Genomic DNA, 27,426 nt, shown 5'->3' on the forward strand with positions numbered 1-27,426 from the left:
TGACTAAGGTTTTTTTTTTTTTTTTTAAGATTTTATTTATTTATTTGACAGATCACAAGTAGGCAGAGAGGCACGCAGAGAAAGAGGGGGAAGCAGGCTCCCCGCCAAGCAGAGAGCCCAATGTGGGGCTCGATCCCAGGACCCTGGGATCATGACCTGAGTCGAAGGCAGATGCTTTAACCCACTGAGCCACCCAGGTGACCCCTAAGGTTTTGCTAGACAGTAATAAATGACTTTTTCCCAACAATAGCCAGCCCCCTCAAGGTCCTGGAAACCTCGCTTTCAATTATCCCTAGTCCCGTTCCAGCTTAAAAGAATATAATGGGCCACTCCTCAGGACTCCATTGAAGCTCTTTCTGCCCCCAGGTCCTGTCCCTATGCTTTAATAAAATCACCACCTTTTTGCACCAAAGATGTCTCAGTAATTCTTTCTTGGCGTGGGCTTCGAACCCAAATGTTCTTTCCGACATCAGAATCACCTTTTATAAACTCCCACTTTTATGCAGTTTTTAACTTTTATGATTTTATGCAGTTTTTAACACTCGTTCCTCTTCCTGAAAGCCTTGTCTTCAAATTTTAGCAAACTATCCCTAACATCCCTTGATCCTGCTGGGAAATCACACCAATTACCTATGTCATTCCGCAGAAGCACTTAGTATAAAATGTCTCCTTTATCATTTCTTAGGATCATTCTGTGATATTGTGGTAATAAATATGTATTTGGTATTTGTCCCCATTCCTAGCACAGAACTCCTAAGATCCTTGGAATTTACTGAGATAGATGGAGGTGTGTTATGTTAATGTAGTGATTTTTGGAAGGCCCCTAGGTAACCAAAGGATGGAGCTTGGTTGCCAGGGGAACCAACCAGGACATTAAAAGGTTGGAACTTTAGTCCCACCCTCAGACCTCCTGGGAAGGGAGAAGGCCTGGAGATAAAAATATTCAATCACCAATGGCAATGATTTAATCAATCGTGCCTGCATAATGAAACTTCAGTAAAACCCCAGAAGTAGTGGGTTCAGAGATCTTCTGTTAGTGAATGCATGCAGGTCCTGGGAGAGTGGTACTGATGAAGTTCTAGAACCTAGGTGAGGTTTGGTGGGCTGAGGTCCGGAGCCGATGACCAAGAAAGAATTCTTGAGACATCTTTGGTGCAAAATGGTGGTTTATTAAAGCACGGGGACAGGACCCGTGGGCAGGAAGAGCTGCTGCTGCCCCGGGTTGTGAGGGGTGGTTGGTTATATACGCAGGAGTTGGGAAGGTGAGGACAAAGGGGTATTCAGAAGGGCTATTGGGGCAAAGAATACTATCAGGATATTGAAGGCTTAGTTACTATCAAGTAAAGACAATTGGAAGTCTGGTGGAATGTTACATTCCTGCTATCAAGCATCCTTGTTAATGAGATTTAGGTTTAGAAGAAATTTAACTTTATTTACTTTTCCTTCTACCTCCACCTCCTTCGGTTTTTATGGAGGGGAGGGTGACATTAGGCTTGAGAAACTGAGTTCTGTGTCTTTGGAATTTGGGCTATTGATAAGGTAACTTCTTTGTTTGTAAATCTCAAGGACATTTGCAAACCAAGGGAGACTCCTGTCTTGTAGGATTGTGATCTTAGCAAGTTAACTATTTATCATTTTATGGCAGTCAGGGGTGCCTGAGGAATGCTACACCTATGGAGGGGAGCGGATGGAAGGGGGGGGTTGCAAGGCGCCAGCTCTTGCTTTGTCTTCAGCCAGCCTCCTGCTCCCTCATCAGTACTGATGAGGGAGCAGGAGGCTGGCTGAAGACAAAGCAAAAGCTGGCACCTCGCACCCCCTCTCCACCCGCTCCCCTCGGTAACGTGTGTGACATTCCTCAGGCACCCCTGACTGCCAAATGCGAGAAACAAATATTTAACTTGCAGAGATCACAATCCTGCAAGACAAGAGTCTCCCTTGGTTTACAAATGTCCTAGATCTACAAACAAAGAAGTTACCTTATCAATAGCACAATTTCCAGAGGCAAATAACTCAGTTCCTCAAGCCCTAAATAAAGTTAAATTTCTTTAAACCCAAATCTCAATAACAAAGACGCTTGATAGCAGAAATGTGAATGGCTTGCCAAAAGACAACATTGATCAAGCCGCGAGGCCTCCGGTTTCCCCCGCACCTTGTAGGGCCTCTTTAACATATGAAAGTTCCGTTGAAACCTCCCTTCCCGTCACCTTCCCCCAACCGCAAAGTACATAACTTGCCATCTCTCACAACCCGGGGCAGCAGCTGTTCCTGTCCCCGAGCTTTAGTAAACCACCATTTTGCACCAAAGACATTTCAAGAATTCTTTCTTGGTCATCGGCTCCAGACTTCAGCCCACCAAACCTCACCCAGGTTCTAGAACTTCATCAGTACTACTAGATAAGGCATGGAAGATTCCCACATAACCTTGCCCTATGCGTCTGTTTCATCTGGGTTTTATAATAAACTGGTGACCTAGTACGCAAATGTTTCCCTGACACTCTACAGCAAATCAATCTGACTGGGGGTAGGGTGGGGTCCTGGGAACCTCCCATCATCTATAGCCCAGTGGGTCAGAGGCATAGGTAACAATCCAGACCTGCAATTGGTGTCTGACGTGGGGGCAGGAGCAGTCTTGTAGGACTGAACCCTTAACCCATAGGATCTAATGCTATCTCCAGATAGTATCACTGGACATACTTTCAGAAAGTTGATAGGGATCAGGTGTAGTTTTATTTCCCAGACTAAACAAAGGAGAATCCAATTCCAGAGATGTGAAGGTGACATGTTTGTTTTCCTACCTAGAAGCTCCTGATAGCCAGTCTGGTGCTTTTCTAGATTTCCTTTTCTTCCCTTCAGGGTAGTGCCTGGCACTCGGTGGGAACAATAACCTACACTCTCCTAGAGTGCTTTAATCGACACGATTTCAGGATATCCAAGACCATGCACAACCCTGTCGAGGTGACCAAGGCAGATGCCGTCCATTTTAGAGGTAAAATAACTTGAGGTTCATTTGTAAGGCCTGACAAGAGCCGGGACCAGAATACGGGTTTTCTGATTCTTGGTTACAGCACGTCGTCCTTCGGGTGTTCGATCAATACTGGCCAATTTGATCGAGTCAAGCAACTGTTGAGCTCAGTACATTTGGTGCCAGTCAGTGGAAGATCACTAAAACATCCTGCATCTGGCAGGAGGGCAAAGGGAGAAAGCCCAGAATCCTGACCCCAGCCTCTAGGGTGCTGTCATGACAACCGTTTCCGGCGCCAGTGGGGAAAAAAACAAAAATTCCCGCTGAATGCGCTGTGCAGGTGCCTACGTACAAAAGGCGAGTCAGCCCACCCGCCCTTCCGAGTTCCGGACTGCGCAGGCGCACTAGCGTGGGGGCGTGGCGACGCAGCACGCTCCTCCCCGGCGCCCACGCTGACGGAGGTGCGCGGCGATTTGAAATTCCGGGACCTTCTGCTCCGGCTCGTCGTCCGCCAGGCTTCAGCGAAGCAGTCCCGCCGGCGAAGAAGGTGAGTGCGGTGCCGCGTGAGGATGAAGCGAAGTGAGAGGATAGACGGTAGACGCCAGTGGAAGCGCAGACACCGCGGGCGGTTGTGCAGAGGGGCTGGGCGAGCAGGGAGCGGGAAAATTCGGTTCTGGAGCCCAAGGGGTGGGACCAAAATGTGATTGGCAGGCTAGGAGCCAGTGCGAGGGGAAAGGGCGGACTAATGAGGGCGGGACCTGCAGTGGCTGTGGAGCTGTGCTTGGGCTTGAGAACGCTACCGCGCGTGGGGGGCTTCAGTTTAGCCCGGCTGTGCTAAGGCACTTGTCATCAATTGCCTTATTTAGTGATCACCACAACGCTATAAGTGAGTGTTGTTACCTGTTTCTCTTTTACAGATGAGCAGACTGAGGCTTAGGGATATTAACATGAGCTGGGATCCCGGACTTGGCCCCTGGAGCCCAGCTCCCATAATGTTGAAAGCTGTGCTTTACTGCCCGTCAGGGAATCGAGGTGAAGTAGGGGGTCAGTCTAGAGGACTGGGATGAATGGATTGACCAGAATGTTGGAGGAGGTGCCCTGAATGTGGAAATAAATATTAATATGTAGCAGGTTCTTAGATATAGTGAGAGCCTCGAGGGTGGAGCTGGGAGGGGGACAGAAGGCTCCAGCAAGGTGGCCCAGGTTGTGGCCCGGGTTTGGAGCGCTGCTGTTGTGCTCTGAGTTGGCAGCAGGTGTGGAGAAGCTTTTCTTCTTCTGGGCTGTGTTGTTTCCCAGGTGTGTGAACTTAAAGTGTTTTAGGAACATAACCAAACAATCGTCGCTGGCTTCAAGTTCTCTTGGGCTACCATAACAAAGTACCTTAGACTGGGGGCTTAACAGAGTTTGGTTTTCTCACGGTTGCAGAGTCTGGGAAGTCTAAGGTGCTGGCGTATTTGGTTCCTTGTGAGAGCCGTGTTCCTGACTTGCATGCAGACAGCCCACTTCCTCATCTCACATGGTGTGGAAAGAGTCCTCTTTCCCCTTCTTCTAAGGCCACCCGTCCTTATAAGGGTTAGGACCCCACTCTTTTTTTCTTTTTTTTAATTTTGTTTATTTATTTGACAGAGTGAGAGAGAGCACAAGCAGGCAGAGCAGCAGGCGGAGGGAGAGGGAGAAGCAGGCACCCCTCCAAGCAAGGAGCCCGACATGGGGCTCGATCCCAGGACCCTGGGATCATGACCTGAGCCGAAGGCAGTTGCCCAACCAACTGAGCCACCCAGGCACCCCAGGACCCCACTGTTAATGATTTTGTTTCACCTCAGTTTCCTACTAAAAGCCCTATCTTCAAATACAGTCTATACTGTGCTGCTAACTCAGAGCACAACAGCAGTCCTCCAGGACCTGGCCTACAACCTGCTCATTCTCCCTTGCTGGAGCCTTCCTCCCAGCTCTGTCCTTGGGACTCTCACATATTTATACAGTATATACATGAATACACGTGAATTTGGGGGGACCCAATTCATTCTGTAGCAATAGTTTATACACAAATAATGAGTGATAATTGAGAACTTAAGAAAATGAGCTTTCAGAACTAACATACCTGAGATACTTTCATGTATTTTATCTGCTTTAATAAGTATCTGGTATATGCCTTAGCACTCTTGGGGAATTCTCGGGAGAACTTGTACCTGGGGTCGTGGTTGTCCACCACACAACCACCCTGAAGAGGTGAGAAAAACTCCCATCAAATGTCCTTAATAGCACTCAGTCAATCTATTATTCAAGCCTTTATGCAAACGCTTCTTTAACTTGTGATTTAGCCTGTGCTGCTTCTGGAATAATGAGATCCATAATTACCACCCACAGGGAAGTGAAATAATAATTACTTTTCCTCTGTATTGTTTCATGTTGTCATTCTGATGTTTAGTAACCAAGTCTTTCTTTTTAGTCAGCTTGCCCTGGTGGAAGGAAGAGGGATGAACTGCGAATCCCAGGGGCTTGGAGGTCTGGCAGATGGGGGTTCAAGTCTTGGGTTCAAGCACTTGCTGAGTGACTGGGCAGGTCTCAACCTATCTGAGTCTCTGTGTTTTCATTTATAAAATAGAGTAATGAAAATATCACACAGGGTTGCTGTGAAGTTCTATGAAAGCAGTTTGAAACCATTAAAGAATGGGCCCTTGGACTAGATATTTTAGTTGTGGAACCTCCTCTGCCCACACCTCTGAAGAACAGAAACCTCTACTTAACAGCCACCATGTCAAGCTGGCTGTTCATTCCATCAGAATTTATCTGACTGCCTGCTAGGTGCCACAGTACCTATTCTGGTGCAGGGGGGCAGGGAAGAACCAGACTGACAGGGTTCCTCCTTTTATGCCACGTTTATTCTGGTAGGAAAGGATTATAAATAAAAGAAGTGCAGCTAGTGCTAAGAGCTATGAAGAAATTAAATAGAGGGTAATGAGAGAAAAGCGTGACTTCAAGCAGGGTGGTGTATGTGTGTTTGGGTAGGGAGTGGTATTTGACCTGGATTGGGTGGCCAAATAGAGGGGGAGTCTTCTCCGAGAAGGCAGAGTCCTAAACGTCTATCATTTCCCAGACAGTGGTGGAAAGGGGTGGGAAGCAGCAAGTACGATTAGATCAAGCTGGGAACCTCACCAGTCTGTAGGCTGACCAGTGATCTAGTTTAAAAGGACAGGCAATGCTGATGAGATTTTTCCCTTGGGATTTTAGAACTAAAAAGAGTGAAAAGAATATCCCCTTCTGAAGCTCAAAGGTAGAGGGTGCTGAAGAGGCCCTGTGCCAGTCCAAGTCTAGGGTAGGCAGAAGCTATGAGTAAGCGGAGGAGGTCAGTGAGTGGCTCCATCTGGCGTGTGCCTGAGCTGCAGAAGGGCAGTCTGGGTAAGTATTACTTGCTAGAGAGGTTCTTGGAGCTCTCTTAGGATCTGGATTCCTTGTAATTCTAGTCTGCAAGAAATCCCACTCTGCAGTGGCTTCTGTTGTAGGTTTTTGCAGGTTTTGCATAATTTCTCAATATGTGTATTTTTATTAGATCTCCCTTCTGCCTCTGCTGGTTATCTCTTTCCATATGAATGTGACTAAAAGAGACCCATATGGACTTTGGTGTGGATTCCTGGGTTTTCTCTTAACTCTGCCTTTGAGAATTACTTAGTGTCTGGAAGCACGAGTACCCGACAACTGTGTTCTTACAGTGTTGTACAAGTTAACCAGGGTAATAATAGTAAAAAGGCCTGTGCAGTGTTTAATGCATATTAGGTGATCAAAATTTGTTAGATACCTTCCTCTTTTCTTCCTGTTTTTTTTTTTTTTCTTCTTTTTTTAACTATATGCCTCCCTCTCAGTATTAAGTGGTCTTAGTTTGTAAGAGTCACCCTTGTAGTTCTTTGACCTCTGTCCTGTTAGGTGCTCCTAAACTATAACCAGAAGAGTGTCATGGCTATTACCTTTCCTTTCATAAATGTACTGTGACACTCACTGGTCTTATTGAAGCCAGTCATGTAGCCAATTGTAGGTGGATTTCAGACCAATTAGTACTTGTACTTAGAAGAGATAGGCCTTCCAAATAGTTTGGAGTAGTGGCTTCTAAAGAGAGTGTGGGAACCAGAATGGAAGGGTCAGTCCTCCACATGGTGATGAAAGGAAGAAAGGGTTGTAGTAGCTGGCTGGCTCAGTGGGTAGAGCATGTGACTCTTGATCTCAGCGTCATGAATTCAAGCCCCATGTTGCATGGAGCCTAATTAAAATAAAGATTAAAAAAAAATCGAAAGGAAGAAGAGGTATGCAGAAGCTATCTTGGAGAAATTTGGTTCAGAAGAGGGGAATAAAGATCAAACATGGAGCTGAGAAGTTCTTAGACCTTGGCCTGGCAAGGAAAGAAACGCTGTGGTCTTCAGGTAGGAAAGATGACATTAGGGTTTGAAGCTGATGGCCAAGAAAGAATTCTTGAGACATCTTTGGTGCAAAAAGTGATTTTATTAAAGCACAGGGACAGGACCTGTGGGCAGAAAGAGCTGCAGTGGGGTCATGAGGAGTGGCCCACTATATAATTTCAAGCTGGGAGGGGACTAGTGATAATGTAAGTCTCTAAGGCATTTTGGAAGCAAGGTTTCCAGGATCTTGAGAGGGCTAACTGTTGTTGGAAAAGGTCATTTATTACTGTCTAATAAAACCTTAGTCATGAGCCCCTTTAGATGTATATCAGTGGGCCATATGCTTGGAGGATGATTGCCAACACATATCTTGGGGTGTTTAGAGATAAAAGAAGTTTCCAAAGGAATTTTTTTTTTTTTAAAGATTTTATTTATTTATTTGACAGAGAGAGATCACAAGCAGGCAGAGAGAGAGAGAGGAGGAAGCAGGCTCCCTGCTGAGCAGAGAGCCCGATGCGGGACTCGATCCCAGGACCCTGAGATCATGACCTGAGCCGAAGGCAGCGGCTTAACCCACTGAGCCACCCAGGCGCCCCAAGGAATTTTTTTTTAAAAAGATTTATTTATTTGTCAGAGAGAGAGAGCGCGCGCACACAAGCCGCAGAGTGTCAGGCAGAGGTGAAGAGAGAAGCAGGCTCCCTGCCAAGCCAGAAGATGTGGGACTCGATCCCAGGACCTTGGGATCATGACCTGAGCCAAAGACAGTGGCTTAACCGACTGAGCCACTCAGGCGTCCCTCCAGAGGAATTTTTATATGTTGAAGTGGACTTACATGGGAGGGGCAGTGGGGTAGTCAGGCTAGGATCACCTTTTGCCCTTAGCAAAGTATGAACATTGAGGCAGTGAGTCCCTAGAGAATGTCACTCTCCCTGTTTCAGGGACTTGTCAGTGGGCTGTAGGTAGTAAGGAAATTTAGTAAGTTTTCTTTTGCCTTTGTTTTACACATCAGTCTCAGTGTTGGGGAGCTCTGGAATTCCAGCCAGGACTTAGTCCTCGTCAGCAGAGCTCTCCCAGTCTGCAACCTGACAGGAAGCGCTTATTTATTGAGGCTGGGAAGGCTTTAGGAGGCAGCTCTGATATATTCTGGAAATGGAGGTCAGGGCAAACTGAAGATTCCTTTGAGATACGGATGTATGCATGTACCTGTTCCACATAAAGAACCATACTAGTGATCCTCTGCCCGTGTGTCATAATTTTACAGATCTTGGCAGCAGGAGTACGTGCGACAGCTTTGCCCAGCGAAGGCTATCCTGCGGACATGTGCACAACCATTTTGCACTGGTAGTCGGGAGCAACATCCCTGACCTCCAGGGCACAGTCCTCGAGACAAGGTCTCCACGCCTCTCCTGGAGGCATTAGGGTGTCCAAGAAGCATAGGAATCCCAGGTAAGATGGCAGAGTGGTTTCTGTTTCGGGGCTCTGCTGGGCTGTGTTCTGCATAGCCATTCTTGACAAATGTCACTCTATGGGTTGCCCGAGCTGGGTATGACTTCATGAGGACATGCACCAAGGGGAGAACATGGTCTCTGTTTGCAAAAAAGCCTACAGCCTGAGGAGAGATTCCGTAACTAGTACTGAGACTGCTCTTAGGAACTGCTCTAGATTTCAAGCCCTTTTTTTTCCCCCCCTTAGGACCATGGCTAATAAAACCCAGGAGGTTGGTGGCATCCATTTCCCTTTTCCCTTCACACCGTATTCCATCCAGAAAGACTTCATGGCAGAGCTGTATCGGGTGTTGGAGGCTGGCAAGATTGGAGTATTTGAGAGTCCGACCGGCACTGTGAGTATGAATCATCAGGAAGGTTCCGAGAGACCCTGATTATGACACCGTAGAAGCCCCCTAGCATGCTTGTTAATCTAGGCAGAAATTTTCATGGTTTGAAGTTGGGCAGAGTTGTTCCCTAGGTTTATCTTTCTGAGTAACAGTCACTTCCACTATTTAAGATTAAATGCAGCCCCAGGGTTTGGGAACAATTAGGCTGAAGACGAAGGAGAATGTGAATGCCTATAGGAACCAAGACCTATAGCCCCCAAGCTTTCCAAATTGCTTTGGGCACACAAGTGCTTTGATGTTGAGAAACGGATTACCTTGGCTTTTTCACAGGTTAAACATACTGGTTTAGTCTTCAGGAACTAGGTTACCCAGTGCTGGAGAGATCCAGTCAGAGGCCTGTGAGCTTTTCCTTCCAGGAATGGAATGACAGAGGGATTTATCCAAGGGTGGCCAGGAAGAGCATTAGAGCTATAGCGAGCAGTCCCTGCCTCTCCTTTAGAAAGTACTGTGTGATAGTGAGCGTTGATGGGAAGGTCCCCCAGCCAGGCTGCAACCTCCTGGAGGTCCTCCATGTCCCTGTCATCCCGTGGAGCTTGGCAAGTTCCGTCCACAGGAGGCTCTCAGGCTCGTGCAGCAGGCCTGCTTCCCCACCAGTCCCCTGAGATGGCTTTTAGTATCAGCAGTGACTTCCTCATTAGTAGATTTGGGTGTTTTGAGTCCTTATTTGACCTCTCTGCAATAGTTGTGTCATTGAACATATTCCTCTCCTTTGTTTAAAGTCATATGAAAAATCTAATAAAGAATAATGCATGCATGTCATTTAAAAAGTTAAATTTATCAAACTTGGTTCTTTGGACAGGTACTTCGAATTCTTTTAACTGGTTCCTAAGAAATATACTTGCATAGCATATCTGAAATTGTAAGCTTGGCTATTTCTTGATTTATTCTAGTCATTGTGCCTTCCTCTTGTGATAGCTAAGATGTAGCTCTGTAACTTTCCTTTCCCTCCTGTGCCCCATCCTCCCGATGTAGCTTAGAAAATTTTAGCCTCTGCTAAGTCAGGATGCTCTGATTATGGGTTTTCTTCTGGAATAATTTTTGTTTTCCCAGAGTTGATAATTGCCTTTTAAAATTTGTCTAGTTTTTAATACACCTGCATCACTTTCTCACACCATCCAGGGGCTTCTCCGTATGCTAGTCCATCCTTAAAATTATAGCTTACTCAGGCTGTTCAGGTGCCATAACAAAATACCACAGACTGGGCGCTAAGAGGACAGAAATTTATTTCGCAGTTAGGGAGGCTGGCAAGTGCAAGGTTTGGGCAGCTTCTGGCTTCTGGTGGGGACTCCTCCTTCTTGTAGGGGTCCCCCTTCCTACTGTGTCTTCACATGGGGGAGAGATCTTTGGTGTTTCTCCTCCTTTTATTGGGACATCAGTTTTATTAGATCAGGGCTCTGTTCTTAGGACCTCATTTAACTGTAATCCCCTCCCTGAAGGCCCTTTCTCCAGTACAGTCCCATGGGGGTTAGGGTTTCAACATACGAATTTGTGGAGGGACACAGTTCAGTTTGTAGTAGTTACGCCATTCTACCCTGGAGACTTTCTTCTCTATGTTCTTCTAAGATCTACTTCACAACTATTATACTAGGAATTTCCTTTCTCTCCTTGAAATAAAGAAAAACCAACTTTATATTGATATAAAATGAAACATGCCTCTTTTAAATCCCCAAGTCAGTAAGTAATGACAGATGTAAACCCCCATATAACCACAACCGCAGTGAAGATGGAAACGTTTTCATCAGCCCAGGGTTTGTTGTACCCTTGGCTGCTGTTCTTCCCCTTGCACATCCGCTTCGCAGCCCGTGATCACCTCCTGTCTCTGCAGATGCATTCTGTCTTTGTAAAGTTTCATGGGAACGGAATCCTACTGTAAGTCCTGTCTGGTGACTGGCTTCTTATACTGGCTGAGTATATATTTTGGGGATTCATCCCTGTTGTGTGTATTCTTTTCTGGGTTGGATTTTCTGTTTTCTGGATTCCATGTCTTCTTGGTTCACTTTTGTTTTGGAAGAGAACGTTCCTGAAGGGTCGCATGGAGGGGTAAGATTTTGAGACTTAGCTGGTCTGCAAATGTGTCCATGTGCCTTTTCACTTGCTCGATAGCGATTGGTTGGTTGGGTGTATAATTCTTTTTTTTTTTTTTAAGATTTTATTTATCAGAGAGAGAGGGGGAGAGAGCGAGCACAGGCAGACAGAATGGCAGGCAGAGGCAGAGGGAGAAGCAGGCTCCCTGCTGAGCAAGGAGCCCGATGTGGGACTCGATCCCAGGACGCTGGGATCATGACCTGAGCCAAAGGCAGCTGCTTAACCAACTGAGCCACCCAGGCGTCCCGGGTGTATAATTCTAGCGGCAGAGTGCTTTTCCCTCCCAGTTGCTCCCTCCACCCTCTGGTTTCCATTGTTGCTACTGGGAAGTCCAGTGCGGCCTGCACCTCCGTCCTTGGTGTCCTGGTCCACCCACCCCGCCCTCGAGTTTCAGGATATCCTGTGTCCTTTGTATTCTGAAACGTTGTGGTGGTGGTTTGGAAGAGTGCTGTCAGTTCTTTGTTTTGGCCTCTTGATGGGCACTTCGCAACAGGAAGCTTCTCTTTTTCCATCCTCAGATGTTTTTACACATTCGATAAGCTTCCTGGTACTCCCGTGCTTTGAGTTTGGACCTTCTGGTTAATCCTGTTACTATGTTGTCTTCTAATTGCCTGTCTCGTTGGGCATACTGGTTTGTTTTTGTTTTGTTTTGCTTTGAATTCCACTTCTTCAAGATTCCTTTGACTTTGTTGTCCAGTCTTTCTCTTCAGTTTATTTCTGTTATTCTGTCTTTAATATTTAGGACCTTGTTCTTATTCTCTGCTTCTTAAAAATAGCATCCTGTTCTAGTGTCCCTGAAATAGTAATATCTTTCTGAGGATATCAATTAAAGTGCATTTTTGAGTTTTTTCCACCCTGTATCACCTCATCGTCCATCCTCCTCCTTCCTCCAGTTTGGGTTCTGTGCTTTGTTGAGAGGCTTTCCTCAAACGTCTGGTGACCCTTGGCTGTCTCCTGTTGGTGTTCAAGAAAAAGCCACCACAGGGCTGGCTGACAGGCTGGCTGTGGGCTGATGGGCTAGCCTCTCTGTTGGGGCATCTAGTGATTAGCGTCTGTGTGATGTCGCTCAAGCCATCCAGTTTTTCCAGAGTAGGCTCCTTTAAACCCTTGCCTTCTGGTCCCAGCCTGATGGCCAGTATTCTTGAGGGTGTCTTGGGGAAGTGGCTTTAGGTGCATGGTCTTTCACTGTGTGTCCCGATTTGGTTTTGACCCTCTTCCCACCCTTCACGCAACCCACCATCTCCAGAGCCCTCCTGGCTCAGCCCCTCCAGAGGGTACACGTCCTGTCTCCTGCAGGGTGGGGACGTCCCTGGCAGTTTCGGGGCTTCTGAGCACGACTATCAGGGAATCTCCGCAGGCACTCAGGCTTAGCATCCTTTACTCCTCTCAGTTCCGGTTGTCTGCTTTCCATCTCTCCTAAAACCCGTTACTTTCCCTTCTTCCGCTTTCTTTGTTTTGGTGGGTTTTAAGCCTCTTTTATTCCTTTGGTGTAATCTTAGCATGTTTCAGAAAAGAACACAGAAGAGCATGTGTTCATTCTGTCCTGTCTAACCTGAAGGCTCAGTTCCCCATCTCCGCGCTCTGCCAGTTCCATGTAACCTGTTCCTCTGCTCAGCCCTTTCTTGTAGATGTTCTTGGTTCCAGGGCCTCCTGTCCTTGTGACTTCAGTTACTGTCCCATTCTGACACTGTCTAAATCACGCCTGTAGTAAGCTCTTCTCCCCATCATTGGCACCCCACTGCCCACCGGCGTGCCATACTGTTACATACAGTGCCTCACCTCTGCCTCGGTGGCTGAGCTCCCTGCTTAGCTCTAGATGCTGCTGCTTCCCTTGTCCGTGTCCCCTTTATAGCTTTTCATCAGGCCCCCACATTGTGCTGACCTCTCCACCGGGATGGAGCCCATGCTTCACAGGGAAATGTGACGCCCCATGGCCATGGTTCGTGTGTTAAGTTTGTGCCTGTGGGCATTTTCTAGAGAACTCTGTTTCCCAGCATCAAGCCCAGTGCTCGCTACAGTGTGGGTGTTTAGAATGCATGAATGTACTTGGCGGAAACTTTAGAACTGTGATATCTTGGATGGTACCCCATGAAATAACATTGTTCAAAGCTAGGTATGTTGTGAGTACTTTATTAAATTTATTTCCTAACATGAGCATTTGGTCATGTATCCTTTTAGCATTTTCCAATTTAAAATTTTGTTGTCTTACTAGAGGATATAGAATTGCAGGCCTCAGTTCTCCTTTCTCTTTGTGATAGAGTGTGCCCGCAGTGGTTGTGGGAAGGTAACTCTGACATTCCTTTAAGGAAGGTCCTCAGCTCCCTTTTTAGGGGAGGGTGCTGGCTCTTTGACCAGCTGTCTGACCCTGGCCACTGTTACAGGGGGTGGCTCTCGTGACCCTAGCTTGCTGATGGCTAAAGCCAGTGGCTCTCCATTTTACTGGCAATACAGAATGGCTGCTCTCCAGCTGCTGCTGGGGAGAGCTGTTTAGAAGGCTTTCCCATTCTGTATTCATCAAAAGCTGAGAGAAATGGTATATATGGGCTTTTCCAAAGATACGTCATCCATTCATTCTTCAGAAGTGCTGTTCTATCATAGGGCCTTTTAAGAATTTCATGAAATAGGGAACGCTTGGGTGGCTCAGTCGGTTAAGTGCCTTCCTTTGGCTCAGGTTATGATCCTGGGGTCCTGGGATCGAGTCCTGCATCGGGCTACCTGCTCAGCGGGGAGCCTGCTTCTCCCTCTCCTGCTCCCCCTGCCTGTGTGCGTTCTCTCTCTCTCTCTGACAAATAAATAAAATCTTCATGGGATTTTATTTCAAGTTCCCTTCAAGGGAACTTCATGAAATGGGTTCTTATTCAAGGTCACAATAATTTATTACTTAACAAAAGCCAAAAAAAAAAAAAAAGAGAGAGTAACAGAAGCTAGCTTTTTTATGTACCAGGTGTTGTTCTAGTCCTGGTGTAGGTATTAGCTGTTAGGAGTATGAACGTAATGCTTAAGGCAATTCTGAGGAAGGTACTGTCTGTCTGTCTCTCTCTCTCTCTCTCTGTCTCTGTCAAATACACACACATATACATTGCCTCCTTTTTTATCTTATTTAACTGTTCCCATTTTTGCCTCTGTGGAGCACACAAGCCTAGGGAGGTTAGCCTCAGGTCACAGAGCTGGTGAGTGGAAGAGCCAGTGTTCAGCCAGGCAGCCTGAAGTCTGAAGCTGTAGTTACTGTGCTCCACTCTATCCCCAACCCTACACACTGTGCATTTTACCTACGGTTCGTTCAAGCCCATATTAGGTTCAGGACCCCTCTGGATGCTCTGAGACCCCCTTGGGTTAAGCAGGCTCGGATAGTTGACTGCCTGACCAGAGTGTGTTGGCTCCTGCAGAGGCTCGCCCGAACTGAACTGCCCTTTGGACCCCAGAAGCAGCAGCTTTAGGGAAGGAGCCCATGCGGCAGCCTCCCGGAAGTTAGTGCTCCCACTGCCCTGACAGAGCTCCGCAGGCTGGGGGCTTAACCCACAGAAGCATTCTCTCCCACAGCTCCAGAGGCCAGAAGTGCAGATGAGGGAGTCCGCAGGGAGGGTTTTGAGAGCAGACTGTTCCCGCCCTCTCCTCAGTCTGTCCGAGGCCAGCCTTCCCTGTGTCTCACCTTGTTGCCTTCCCTCTGGGCTTCTCGCCCTCTGGGCTTGCTGTGGTGGCCCAATTTCCCCATTGTGTTAAGGACACCAGTCTTAGTGGATCAGGGCCCTCCTCTTTCTTAACTGCTTGCATGTGCGGTAACCCTTTTTCCAAATAAAGTCACGTTCTGAGACATAAGGTTAGGACTTAACATATGAATTTGTGGGGGACACAATTCAACCCACAGGAGGGCCTATAGGGAATATTCTAGTCTTCAAATTAAGAATTGTGTTCTCCAGAGCAATTAGTTTGCTTTAAAATTTTTTTGAAGACTGGATCTCATGGGACTGATCCTGTTCTGTCTGCACATGGCTGTATTAAAGCATAGAGCCAAATGTGGCTCCCCGTTGCGAGTATATAGGATTTCAAGCTATGTGTTTTTGGCCTTAATTCTTTTTTGGGACTTTATCTAATTCCTCAGCTTCTAATTATGTTAACTTGCAGTACTTATATGTAACCTGATAAGCCACGTTAAATTATCTTGGGAATAGTGAGCTATATAATTAAGCCAGGAACTTTATTTTTATTTTTTTTTCTTATCTTTTCTGGCTGTCCTTTTGCTAAATCCCTTCCTGTCCTTTCTCAGGTTGGTCTTAGAGTGCTTTCTAATATTTAAAGTTAGACCTTCCTTGAAGGCTTTATTAAAATGAGAAATGTTATTTGGAAAACTTTGGTTTTTGTTCTTATTTTTGAAGACTTTTTTTCTTCTTGTAGGGAAAATCTTTAAGTCTTATTTGTGGGGCTCTTTCCTGGCTCCGTGACTTTGAGCAGAGAAAACATCAGGAAGAGGCACGTCTCCTTGAAACTGGAACTGTCCCCTTGAGTGATGGGAAGGAGCAGCCCCTGACTCTCTCATCCTCCTGCAAAGAGACCCCAGACACCCCGAGGCCTGCAGGAGAGCCTGACTGGGTGACTCAGTTTGTGCAGAAGAAAGAAGAAAGGGACCTGGTGGACCGTCTGAAGGTGAGCTGTGGGGTGATAGGAGCTGGGAGCCGTCCAGGAAACAGGGCTTGGCTGGTGATTTGGGGTTGATTCTGGGGGTAGCATGTCCTTTGCCTTTGCAGTGCCTCCTTGAGTCAGTGGTGCTGCACCTGTGCTGTCTTTTCAAAGCTGATGTCAACAGGCCTTTTCTAGATGGGGTGGACGGTTCCCTTCATTACCCAACCAGGGAAGGAGCCTCACCGTTGCCCTTGGCAACACGGTTCTGCGGCTGCAGACTCCTTTAAGGGAATGAATTTGATTGAGAGGATGTGGCTTTGGGACGAAGTGTGTGGACCTCCCATACTGAGGGTCAGGGATGCTGCTGCCCCTCTGGAGTGTTGCCCACGGAAGGGAGAACCGCTCTGCCCAGGACTTTTTAAGAAGGGCATGGTTGGGGACTTCGGCAGGGGTTTTCTTTCTGGCTGTTTCACCCTCTAGGAGGAACATGTCAGGAGGAAGAAGCGAGAGGAGCGCCTGCGGCAGATTCGGCACAGTGCGCAGCTCAAGTATGCAGCCAAGCGTGTGGTGAGCGACCTCTGCGGGGGTGGCGGGGACAGTGCGTGGGTGCTGTTGCTTCCCTGGGTGAGTGGCCAGGGCCGACCCCCACCCCCCTAGCTGAGTTCTCATCCCCCAGTAGCTGCAGCTTGAGCTGAGGTGTTGATACCTTAGACACCGGGAGGAGAGCGAGGCCTGTGGTAGTGACGTGTGTGTCATCCTCAGTGGTAGCTGCCCGGAGGCCGTTTGGTCTGGGGGGCGGGGGTCCAGTCCTGAGATTTGTTTCTCTTTCCTGCTTGGCGATGCTCCTCGGCAGAGACAAGAGGAAGAAGAGATGGAGCGTCTCCTCTGCCTCAGCAGGGAGATGCTAGCGGCGGGAGCAGAGGCCGAGCCTCAGGAGCCACTGGTGTCTGGGGAGGAGGAGCTGGTCCTCGCCGAGTATGAGAGTGATGAGGAGAAGGGAGCAGCTCGTGGGTGAGACGACGCTTCTCCTTCACCCACTGCCCCTGCCTGCGTTGCCATGGGAGCTCCCACGGGGGCGGCTCCTGTGCCCAAAGAGAGGCAGGTGGTTTTGCCCCTCACAAGGTGTTCGAAGGGATGGCGTGCCAGCCCCCTGCCCCAGCTCTCATCCAGGCTTCTCTGGAGCACTCAGAAGGCTGGAGACGGTGCCCTTGCATCTGCTGGCGCTGGCTCTGTGCGTCTGAGCTCCGTTGCCCTCACCAGGTTTGCGTCTCCCTGTCACACCCAGCGGGGGCTGTGCCCTAGCCGAAGCCACAGGGCTGGGGACAGAGCAGTGGGCCTTGGAACCAGCTGGGCCGGCTCTAGTCATGTGCTCCTTGCTCCCAGACGACACCGTGGGAGCTTTAGGATGTAAACCATCAACGTATCCTTAGCCTAAGCTGTTGTCTCCACTGTCCGGTTTCTGTCTGAGTTTCTGATTTATGAGTAGTAAGCTGCTGGGTGGAGTAGAAGACCCTGAAGATGACAGCTGCCTCTTGTCGGGGCCTCCTCTTTCATTCACAGTTCAGTTGCACAGATGCCCTTTGAGGGCCAGCTCTAGGTGCAGCATGGTCCCTGATGCCAAGTCTGCCGGATGTGCCCCGTACCCTGGGCAAGCTTGCATGTGGTTGGAGCTGGGGGGGTGGGACAAACACACAGATGGTAACGGCGCAGAATGAGCGCATTTGCCCAGGAGGAAAATAAAACCGGGGGCAGTAGGTGGAGTGTGGGGTTGCTCCTCTGGGTGAAGCCAGGAGAGGCCGCCGAGGACGTGAGGAAGGGTGAGAAGGAGCCGTGGGAAGACCTGGAGGACAGGGCTAGTCAGAGGTTTGCTGGTGCCCTGGTCTGGAAAGGGGAGCAGGTTTGGTGGGTTGAGGGACACACAGAAGGTCCAGCGGCTAAAAGCAAATGAGGTAGAGTAGAGGCAGCTGTCAGTTTGTGTGGGCCTCGGAGTTCCACCGAGGACGCTGGGTGTCTTTCTCCATGTTGCGGGGCTGTGGGCCATTACAAGTGGGGGGAGCGACCTGTTAAGAGTTTGGGCGTTGAGGTCATTTTGACATCATTTTGACATCATGCCCCAAGGCATGAGTGCCCCTAGAGGTCATTCCTCTTGGGCTCCCAGCTTGGAAGGGAGGTTTCCTGCTTCTCTAAAGGTGAGACCAGGTCCCATGTGTCCCACGTTGTCATTGACGCTGTGGTGACCGAGTCAGTGTAGAGTGTAACTCCACGGGTGATGGAGAAAACCTTCACAGCTGGGCTGCAGTACACCATCTGACTTGACCCGAGGATGCTCCTCGTCCCGGCTGCCCTGACTTCCTTCTTTCCCCCTCAGCTTTATTGAGCTACAGTCAGGATAGAACACTGTGTGAGTTGAAGTTGTGTACCATGAGGGTTTGATAGGCGTCTGTATTGCAAAGGGACCACTGTGATGAGGTCACTTAATTCATTACCTCACATACGTAGTATTTCGTGCTGTTTTGGCACCTCTCAAATAATACGGTGTTGGTTTTTTTTTTTTTCCTTCAGCTAAGACAGCAGAAGAGATGATTTATTGTACACGTGTTACATTCAGCCACAAATGAAAACAGTTAGTCCCGAAAAGTCACAGGTCCAGGGCAAAGGGCCAAAAGAGTCGGTTTTGGTATGAACAAGGTGGGTCTCTCAAAGGTGGTAGCTGCGATCAGACGGCGATGGATGGTCTAGATCCATTGAATCAAGCTCTAGAGAGTAGGCATGCAGCCCAACAATTGGTAACAGCGTCCCTGCCCTCTGGCTTTCCATATTTCTGCTTCTGTGGCTCCACCGGTGCACAAGCTAGCGGTTTACTTGGACCTCTGCCTCATCTTTCTTCTTTTACGCTTCAGCCTGCGCATTCGCTTCTTCCTCCACTTGGCTCTCATGGTGCAGAGGTTTCCAAGAAGATGGCGCTAAGGCCGAGAGAGCGGCGGTGGCCCGCCTCCAGCTATTTAACCAATACGTTGTTGTTAACATGGTCACTTATTAATTAATAAAACTTACTAATTAAAATAATTTTATTACTTATTAATCACTTATTAATGATCATACCCTTTGGCTACCTTCACCCACTCCTGAGCCCCTACCAATCTACTTTCTACTTCTAGGATGGGTGTTTTTTTTTTTTTTTTAATTCCGCACATGAGATGACCCAGAATTTGTCCTTCTCGGACTTATGTCACTTAACCACAATGCCCTCAGAGTTCATCTGGATTGTCACAGCTGGCAGAATTGCCCGCCTTTTTATGGCTGTTTTACTGTGTGTGCGACGTGTTCTTCATGCATTCTTCGGTCCGAGTATGCTTCGGTGGTTTTCATTAGTTGCTGCTGTGAACAGGGAGGTGCAGGGATCTTGAGATACGGATTTTGTTTCCTTCGGGTATATACCTGGAAGTGGACTTGCCTAATCATATGCTACTTAATATTTTTAATTTGGGGGGAACATCCATGCTGTTTTCCAGAGTGGCAATTTACGTTCCTGCCCACAGGACACAGGGTTCCCTTTTTTCCACGTTCTTGGCAACACTTACCTTTTCTTCTTTTCTTTTTTAAAGATTTTATTTATTTGAGAGTACACACGTGCGCTTTTGTGCACCTGTGTGCACCAGCATGGTGTGGGGAAGGGAGAAGCAGGCTCCCTGTGCCTGCTGAACAGGGAGCCCAGCATGGGGCTCCATCCCAGGATCCTGAGATCGCAACCTGAGTAGAAGGACCTGAGCGGAAGGTAGCTGCTTAGCTGACTGAGCCACCCAGGCACCCTGGCCAACACTTAATCTTTTTGATCATAGCCATTCTATCAGGTGTGAAGTAATAGCTCATTGTGGTTGTTTTTTTTTAATAAAGATTTTATTTATTTGACAGCACAAGTAGGCAGAGCGAGAGGGGGAAGCAGGCTTCCTACTGAGCAGGGAGCCCGATGCAGAACTCCAACCCAGGACCGGGAGATTGTGACCTAAGCTGAAAGCTGAGCCACCCAGGCGCCCCACTCATTGTGGTTTTGATTTGCATTTCCTTGGGGGATCAGCATCTTTTCACGGACCGGTTGACCATTTGTAGGACTTGGAAAAAATGTCTGTTCCGTTCCTCTGCTTGTTGTTCGTCAGATCATTTCGTTTTTGCTGTTGAGTTTTAGGAGTTCCTTATATATTTTGGTTATAAGCCCCTTATCATCAGATAGGTGGTTTGCAAATATTTTCTCCCATTTTTTGGTTCCTGTTCTATTTTGTTGATTGTTTCTTTTGCCGTAGCAAAAGCTTTTTATTTTGACATAGTCCCACTTGTTTATTCTTGCTTTGTTTATACTTTTGATGTCATAGCGAAAGAAATCACTGTGAAGACCAGTCATAAAGCTTTTTTCTGTGTGTTTTCTTCTAGGAGTTTTAGGCCTCACATTTAAGTCTTTAATCCCTTTTGAGTTTTAAGTGGTGTAGGATAGGGATTGCGTTTCATTCTTTTGCATGTGACTCTTCCGTTTCTTCAGCACATACTGAAGAGAAGGTCTTTTCCTCATTGAGTATTCTTGGCTCCCTTGTCAAATACTACTTTACTGTATATGCATGGGTTTATTTCTGGGTTCTGTTCCACGAGTCTTATGTGTTTGTTTTTATGCCAGTACCTTCCTGCCTTGATTATTCTACTGTTTTTTTTTTATTTATTTATTTGACAGAGAGAGATCACAAGTGGGCAGAGAGGCAGGCAGAGAGAGAGGAAGGGAAGCAGGCCCCCTGCTGAGCAGGGAGCCTGATGTGGGACTCGATCCCAGGACCCTGAGATCATGACCGGAGCGGCCTAACCCACTGAGCCACCCAGGTGTCCCTATTCTACTGTTTTTGTGCCAGTGCTGTACTCTTGATAATCGTACTGTTGAAAATCAGAACATGTGATGCTTCCAGCTTTGTTCTTCTTTCTCAAGATTGCTTTGGCTATTTGGGGTCTTTTGTGGTTGCATATGATTTTTAGGATCTTTGTTTTCCTATGTTTGTTAAAAATATTGTTGGACTCTTGATATAGGATGGCGCTGAATCTATAAATGGATTTCAGTAGTGTGGACATTTCAGCAGCATGAATTCTTCTGACTTGCAAACATGGGACAGTCTGTCGTTCGTGTCTTCTTCAGGTTCTTTCACTGAAGTCTTGTAGCTGTGAGTGTGTAAGTGTTTACCTCCTGAGTATTTTATTGTCTTTGATGCCATTGTAAACTAGACTGTTTTCTTTATTTCTGTCTCAGATAGTTTATTGTTAGCATGCAGAAATGAAATTGATTTTTGTGTGTTGATTTTGTACCTTGCAACTTCACTGAATTTGCAATTTAGTTCTAACATTTTTTTGGTGCTATCTTCAGGCTTTTCCTGTGTATGATCATGTCATTTGCTAACAGGTAGTTTTACTTCTTCCTTCCCAGTTTGGATGCTTTTTCTTCCTTTTTCTTGACTGATGGGTCTGGCTAGGACTTCCACTGTATTGCAGAGAAGAGGTAAAAGTAAGCACCTTCATCTTAGTCTTGTCTTAGTGGGAAAGCTTTCACTGCTGAGTAGTGTTATCTGTGGGCTTGTCACAGATAGCCTTTGTCGAGGGACGTTCCTTCTGTACCTCATACAGCAAAGTTTTTATCATGACTGGGTGTTGGATTTTGTCGTTTGTTTTTTCTGTGTTACTGAGATGATCATGTGACTTTTGTCTATCATTCTGTTGACTGATGTGTCACATTTACTGATTTGCATATGTTGAGCCATTCTTGTCTTTCAGGCAGGAGCTCCGCTTGATCATGGGGCATGATCGTTTTTGTGTGCTATTTAACTCAGTTTGCTAACATTTTGTTGGGAGTGTTTGCCTCTGTCTTTATCGGAGATATAGTGGCTTGTATATCTTACGTAGTGTCATTATCTGGCTTTGGTGTTGGGGTAATACTGGCCCCATAAAATGAGTTTGGGAGTGTTCCTTCTCTTCTGTGTTTTGGAAGAGTTGGAGAAGGGTTACCATCATTTCTTTAAATATTGAAATCATCATCAGTCTGGCCAGTTAAATTATCTGGCCCTGCGCTTTTCTTTGTTGGTGCTAGAGGCCTGCCCTTAGCACAGATTTCAGGACTTGGATTAGAACCAAAACTTCTGACCCTGCCCAGGGCTGAGATGGTCAGACCTCTTTAGGCATTTCACCTCGGGGAGATAGGAAGTGCTTTGCAAACCCTTTGCCACCTGCCTCCGAGATTACTTGCCTGCTCCTGGACTTCTCCTCGAGAGCCGCCCCCCGGGGACAAGAGAAAGGACTTGAGTGGAGTTTGTGAATATTAGAGTAACAAAGTGCAACTACCCAGGGCTTTGGCCTGAGCCCTTAATCCTGCAGATTAACTCCTGCAGCTTCCATGCCTTGCTATTTGGAGAGGGAGGAGGACCCTCTCTGAGAACACAACCAGTTTTTTGTTTTGTTTTGTTTAAGATTTTATTTATTGAGGCACCTGGGTGGCTCAGTCAGCAGACACCTTTGGCTCAGGTCATGATCCCAGGGTCCTGGGTTGGAGTTCTGGTCGGGCTCCCTGCTTAGCAGGAAGCCTGCTTCTCCCTCTCCCACTCCCCCCTGCTTGTGTTCCCTCTCTCGCTGTGTTTCCCTCTGTCAAATAAATAAAATCTTAAAAAAAAAAAAAAAAGATTTTATTTATTTATTTGACAGAGTGAGTGAGAGTGAGAGCACAGACAGGGGGCGCAGCAGAGGGATAGGGAAAAGCAGACTCCCCACTGAGCAAGGGAGCCTGAGGTGGGGCTCAGTTCCAAGACCCTGGAATCATGACCCAAGCCGAAGGCAGACATTTAACTGACTGAGCCACCCAGGTGCCCCAACCAGTTCTGAACTTAAAATTTCTGCTCTTCCTTTCTTCACACATCCTGCTTCTTATCTAGATCCTGTTGAGTTTGCTTACCTTGTGCTACATGATTTAAATCAAAGCCTGTCAGACAAAGGGTTCTGAACAATTATTTATTGACTGGAAAGGCAACCCTATAAATAACTCCTTTTCTAATTGCCCATGGGAATTAGCATTTTTGCTTAAGAAAAAAAAAATTCCCAGGTGAACAAAAAGAATCCCAGTGATGGCCCTGTAGGGGGATTGTGTCTGTAAAAGATTTTGTTTGGTGGAGAGCCTAGACTAATAATGTCAGCTAACCATTCCGCCTCGTAATGCAGACTTGACCTCCCTCCCAGTCCCTCAGTGCATGTGGGCTCTTCCTTCATTGCTGGGAGGGGTGAGGTGCCAAGGAGAGAAGAGGTTTGTCTGGTTCTGGGCAAGAGTATCTTTTTTCAGTCAGTTGTGGCTTCCCTCAGGAAATGTGCTTGGAGTTCCTGCCGTGTGCCAAGGCCAGGGTGAGTCCCCTGGCCCTCTCAGAAGCAAGACACCCCAGAGTCTTGCCTGCGGACATGAGTCTAGAGAGGTGGACAGACCCAGAATAAGTGCCTTGGAAGGAGATGGGTGTTGCAAAGAAGAGGTGCAGGGGCCACAGCAGTGTGGCGAGTGAGGGGCTGGCCGAACCTCTTGGGGAGGTGGAGGAAGGCAGCCGTGTTTATGTGGGCATCTCAAGGTTGACACAGTTGGCTAGGTAAAAGAGGAAGTGAGGGGTGAGCGCCTACCAGGCAGAGAGAACAGCGTGTCCGAGGCTGCGAGTGGTTAAGTGCACAGTTCTGCGGGGACTGAGAGAACTCCAGTTCGCTGGAGGCGTGCACAGTAAGGACGGAGTAGCCTTTGATGACGGACAGAGTCGGACAGCGAATGGAGGTTTTGGGAATACTGTGCCCCTTTCTCCTTTCCCTCGTGAGTGCCGGGGGGAGGATCGGGCTGGTATTAGCGCGGTGCATCTCTCTGACCCAGTGGGCAATCAAGCAGGCACTTGTTTTGGTGGAACTTTGTTGCTGGGATGTGTCTTGTCTGTCTCTGGCTCAGCTCAGCTCTGCTGGCCTCCGACGACAGGGACGGAATGTGGCTTAGGTCCAGGGCTCGTTGTGGGCATGCAGTAGGTGCTCACTCAAGTGTGTCTTCAGGTGACCTGAGTTCTCTGAGTTTCTGTGTTCTTTTCTCTCAGAGTGGACGAGGATGAGGATGACCCAGAGGAAGAACATGTAACTAAGGTAAGACATTGTGTCGTGGGTATTCTGGGCTTGGTCCTGAGTCCAGGGCTCTGTGTCTGCTCTTGGCTTCTTCTCGCTCTGTCATCAACAAAGAGCCTCCAGTCTCCTGACTCTGGGGCTCCCCAGATCCAGACCTCGGTGTTGGGGTGCTCACTTGGCAGGCCCATGGACCGGTGGTGTCTGTCTGGAGGTGTTAGGGGGTAAGGGCAGGCCTGAGCAAGAGCACCCTGCCCTTTGGCTCCCTCTTCTCTTGTCTGTGTTTCCGTTGGCATGGAGCGCTGGGAGGTATGTAGGGTTCAGACATCTGTCATGATTAAAAACATTTGGTTTCATTTGTGTAAGACTTTGGTTTTCTCTGTTAAAAGTAGATATTTTCTCCCTGTTTCTCATCTCTTCTCGCTCTTAGGCTTGGAGGAGCATAGAGCACAGCTCAGCTCCCCTTGTCCTACTGCGAGCCTGACCCCCCAGCCTTTAGGGAGGAGTGTGTGGACAGCCCACCCCCGACACGCTCACCAGAATCTGTTCTTTCCCACTGGGGAACCACAGCTCAGGGAGGCAGCCTGTCCTGAGATGACCAAGCCCTGTGAAGTGGCCGGATTCATGGCTGAGCAGGACTGATGGGAGGAACTCCATGTTGTGGGTGTTCTTGTAAACTTCTGGAGCTGAGTGGGGGAGGTGGGGATTGCCTGGGCCCCGCGTTAGTGAGATCTGCTGTGGGACAGAGTCCCATTGCTTTAGGTTTGTGTGTGTGTGGCCACTGTCCCCAGTTTCTCAGCCTACTGGGCCGTGCATTCCTTGATGTGCAGAGAATGGAGATCTTGTAGTCTGGTTTCTGAAATCCCCTGCTCCTCCACGGAGCAGATTTACTACTGCAGTCGGACACACTCCCAGCTGGCTCAGTTTGTGCACGAGGTACGGAGGAGCCCCTTTGGCAAGGACACCCGGCTCGTCACCCTCGGCTCTCGGCAGGTACATGCAGTCTTTGCGTCTTGACCTGGGTGCCATCCCGCTCCCTTTCCTGGGCCTTCATCTTCCTCTTCCAGGCATGGAAGGATGGTGCGCCCAGGCCCAGGGCTTGCCGTGCAGTGGGAGGATCGGCCTCTTCTGGTTCCTGGCAGGGTGCTGGACAGGCCCCAGAGGGTTGCTGTATATCATGTCGTGACTGCTGTGGCTCTCTCTTTGCCTCTGTCTTCTAGAATCTTTGTATAAATGATGATGTGAAGACCCTGGGTTCTGCACAGCTCATCAATGACCGCTGCATGGAGATGCAGAGAAGCAAATACGGTAGCCCCCATCACTAGAGCCGTGCACGGACCCTGGGGTGGTCGTGTAGCCTGGGGCAGTACTGAGAAGTGGTGGGGAGTGGGCTGGAAGTGGACCCGGGACGCGGGAGATAGTGTCTTATAGATTCTTTTTTTTTTTTAAGATTTTATTTATTTACTTGACAGAGAGAAATCACAAGTAGATGGAGAGGGAGGCAGAGAGAGAGAGAGAGGGAAGCAGGCTCCCTGCTGAGCAGAGAGCCCAATGCGGGCCTCGATCCCAGGACCCTGAGATCATGACCTGAGCCGAAGGCAGTGGCTTAACCCACTGAACCACCCAGGCGCCCGGGAGATAGTGTCTTAAGTGGCAGTGACAGTGGAGCTTGCAGCTGGGTCTTTCCTTAAGGTCGTCTCCTTGGGAAAGGCATTTTGCTTTTTGGGTCAGTGTCTAGTCCAGAACCCTCGCTCTAAGATGGTTTTATTGGCTTTTTCTAGAGAACATAAAATTAAATGCCCAAATGGTGAGACCTTCCTAAATAGTAGTGGGAAGGGTCATGGACTTGGGTCTTGACATTTTAGACCCAGTGCTGGCCCCGTCGACTGGTGTCATTCCTTGTGCCTCTGCCCCCTCAGAGAGGAACAGAGCTGAGGAAGAGAAGCCCAAGAGGAGAAGGCAGGAGCACCGGGCCGCATGCCCCTTCTATGGCTACGAGCAGCTGCAGCTCCTCCGAGACCAGGTCCTGGTGGGGGTGAAGGACATTGAGCAGTTGGTGGCACTGGGGAAGGAGGCTCGGGCCTGTCCCTATTACGGGAGCCGGTTTGCCATTCCAGCAGCCCAGGTAAAGACCTTGGAGGGTCGGACAGTAACTCTTGGCTCCATCTGTGGGCTCTGCCACAAGGGATTTCCTCATTCCTCTTAATTTGGGAGGATGTACCTGGCTGTGGATGGATGACCACACAGCACCCAGGAGCCAGTGCGTGGGAGTGGGGGTGTCCTGTGGCTCTAGGTTGCAGGAACAGATGGCCTTACTGGGGACAGCAGATAAGAACTGATAAGGGTGTGCAGTCCTAAAGAAACCAGAGTCCGGGGGCACCGGGCAGCAGGAAGCTGAGAAGATGCAGTCAGGGTGCTGCAGACAGAAATGTGTTTCCAAATAGCCTTTCAGACCAACCATCCTGACATAGGCACCTGCCTGTCGGTGTGGGAGAAGGCTGTCTTCTTTCGACTCGCCATGTTGAGGCTCATCTTTACACTGCCCATTTGGATGGGCATTTGCGTCTGCCCATTTGACAGATCCAAAATATTGTTATTTGGTATGGTTTTACTGTCTTCTTGCCACTGTTTCATTCAAGTGACTTTTGGAAATAGAGTTTCATTTGTGGAGAATTCCATACAAGCAAAAAAAGATTAGGTAGCTTTTCAGAGATACAGGGAACAATGTTAGTAATGATTTTACAGCAGCTAAATGCTCGTTAGTATACTACTCTGAACTGTGTTGCGTAAGTGCTCAGAGGGAAATTCTAGAACCTTCTCAGCCTCCACCATTGTTGCATGATTTCCTGGGGTCTGTCTGCTGTGTCACAAGATCAGTGCCATAGATACGTGTGTGCAAATATAAGGTGCCCTGAGATTTTCGTGATCTTGACTTTTTGAGATAGCTGTCACCTCATTTTTGCTTTGTAGTATCCCACAGAAAACGCTAAGGCAGGTATTATCCATATGTACACATGAGGACACAGGCCCAGAAAGGCTAAGTGATTTACCTGTTTTCTCACAGGAGGTGGGTAATGGTGCCAGATTAAAGCTGGGCCTTAAGTTACCAGTTTTCTAGAGTTTCACTTTATCAATATTCTTTTAACTGGGAAATCGGTCTCATGAGTAGCACCGAAAAATTTACAGAGTTCTTATTTTTGTTGCCCCGACCTCTGACCCTTGGCCCTCATTTGAGATAGAGTTTATTAAGTCCATTTTTCCCATGAAGAAACTAAGGCTCAGAAAGGTTAAATGACTTTCGCAAGTCACACAGCTAAGAAATCACAGCCCTGGGACCAGAG

At 48.0% G+C, this 27,426-nt stretch overlaps 1 protein-coding gene across 2 annotated transcripts in view; it reads left to right on the forward strand.

The window, feature by feature from the left end:
• The first annotated feature begins 3,386 nt into the window (after nt 1–3,386).
• DDX11 (DEAD/H-box helicase 11) overlaps nt 3,387–27,426 on the forward strand; it is a 36,642-nt gene continuing 12,602 nt past the window's right edge. For both annotated transcript variants that reach the window (XM_004773692.3, XM_013046435.2), the window contains exons 1-10: nt 3,387–3,509; nt 8,612–8,796; nt 9,043–9,190; nt 15,722–15,970; nt 16,427–16,513; nt 16,800–16,957; nt 24,064–24,109; nt 24,971–25,078; nt 25,306–25,393; nt 26,005–26,210. In XM_004773692.3, the coding sequence (XP_004773749.1) occupies nt 9,047–9,190; nt 15,722–15,970; nt 16,427–16,513; nt 16,800–16,957; nt 24,064–24,109; nt 24,971–25,078; nt 25,306–25,393; nt 26,005–26,210 (1,086 nt within the window). In that variant the 5' untranslated portion in view covers nt 3,387–3,509; nt 8,612–8,796; nt 9,043–9,046. The remainder of the gene's footprint in view (nt 3,510–8,611; nt 8,797–9,042; nt 9,191–15,721; nt 15,971–16,426; nt 16,514–16,799; nt 16,958–24,063; nt 24,110–24,970; nt 25,079–25,305; nt 25,394–26,004; nt 26,211–27,426) is intronic.

The sequence above is a fragment of the Mustela putorius genome, unplaced genomic scaffold (assembly GCF_011764305.1).
Source record: "Mustela putorius furo isolate JIRA1106 unplaced genomic scaffold, ASM1176430v1.1 tig00003988_pilon_pilon_pilon, whole genome shotgun sequence".
Lineage (NCBI taxonomy): Eukaryota > Metazoa > Chordata > Mammalia > Carnivora > Mustelidae > Mustela > Mustela putorius.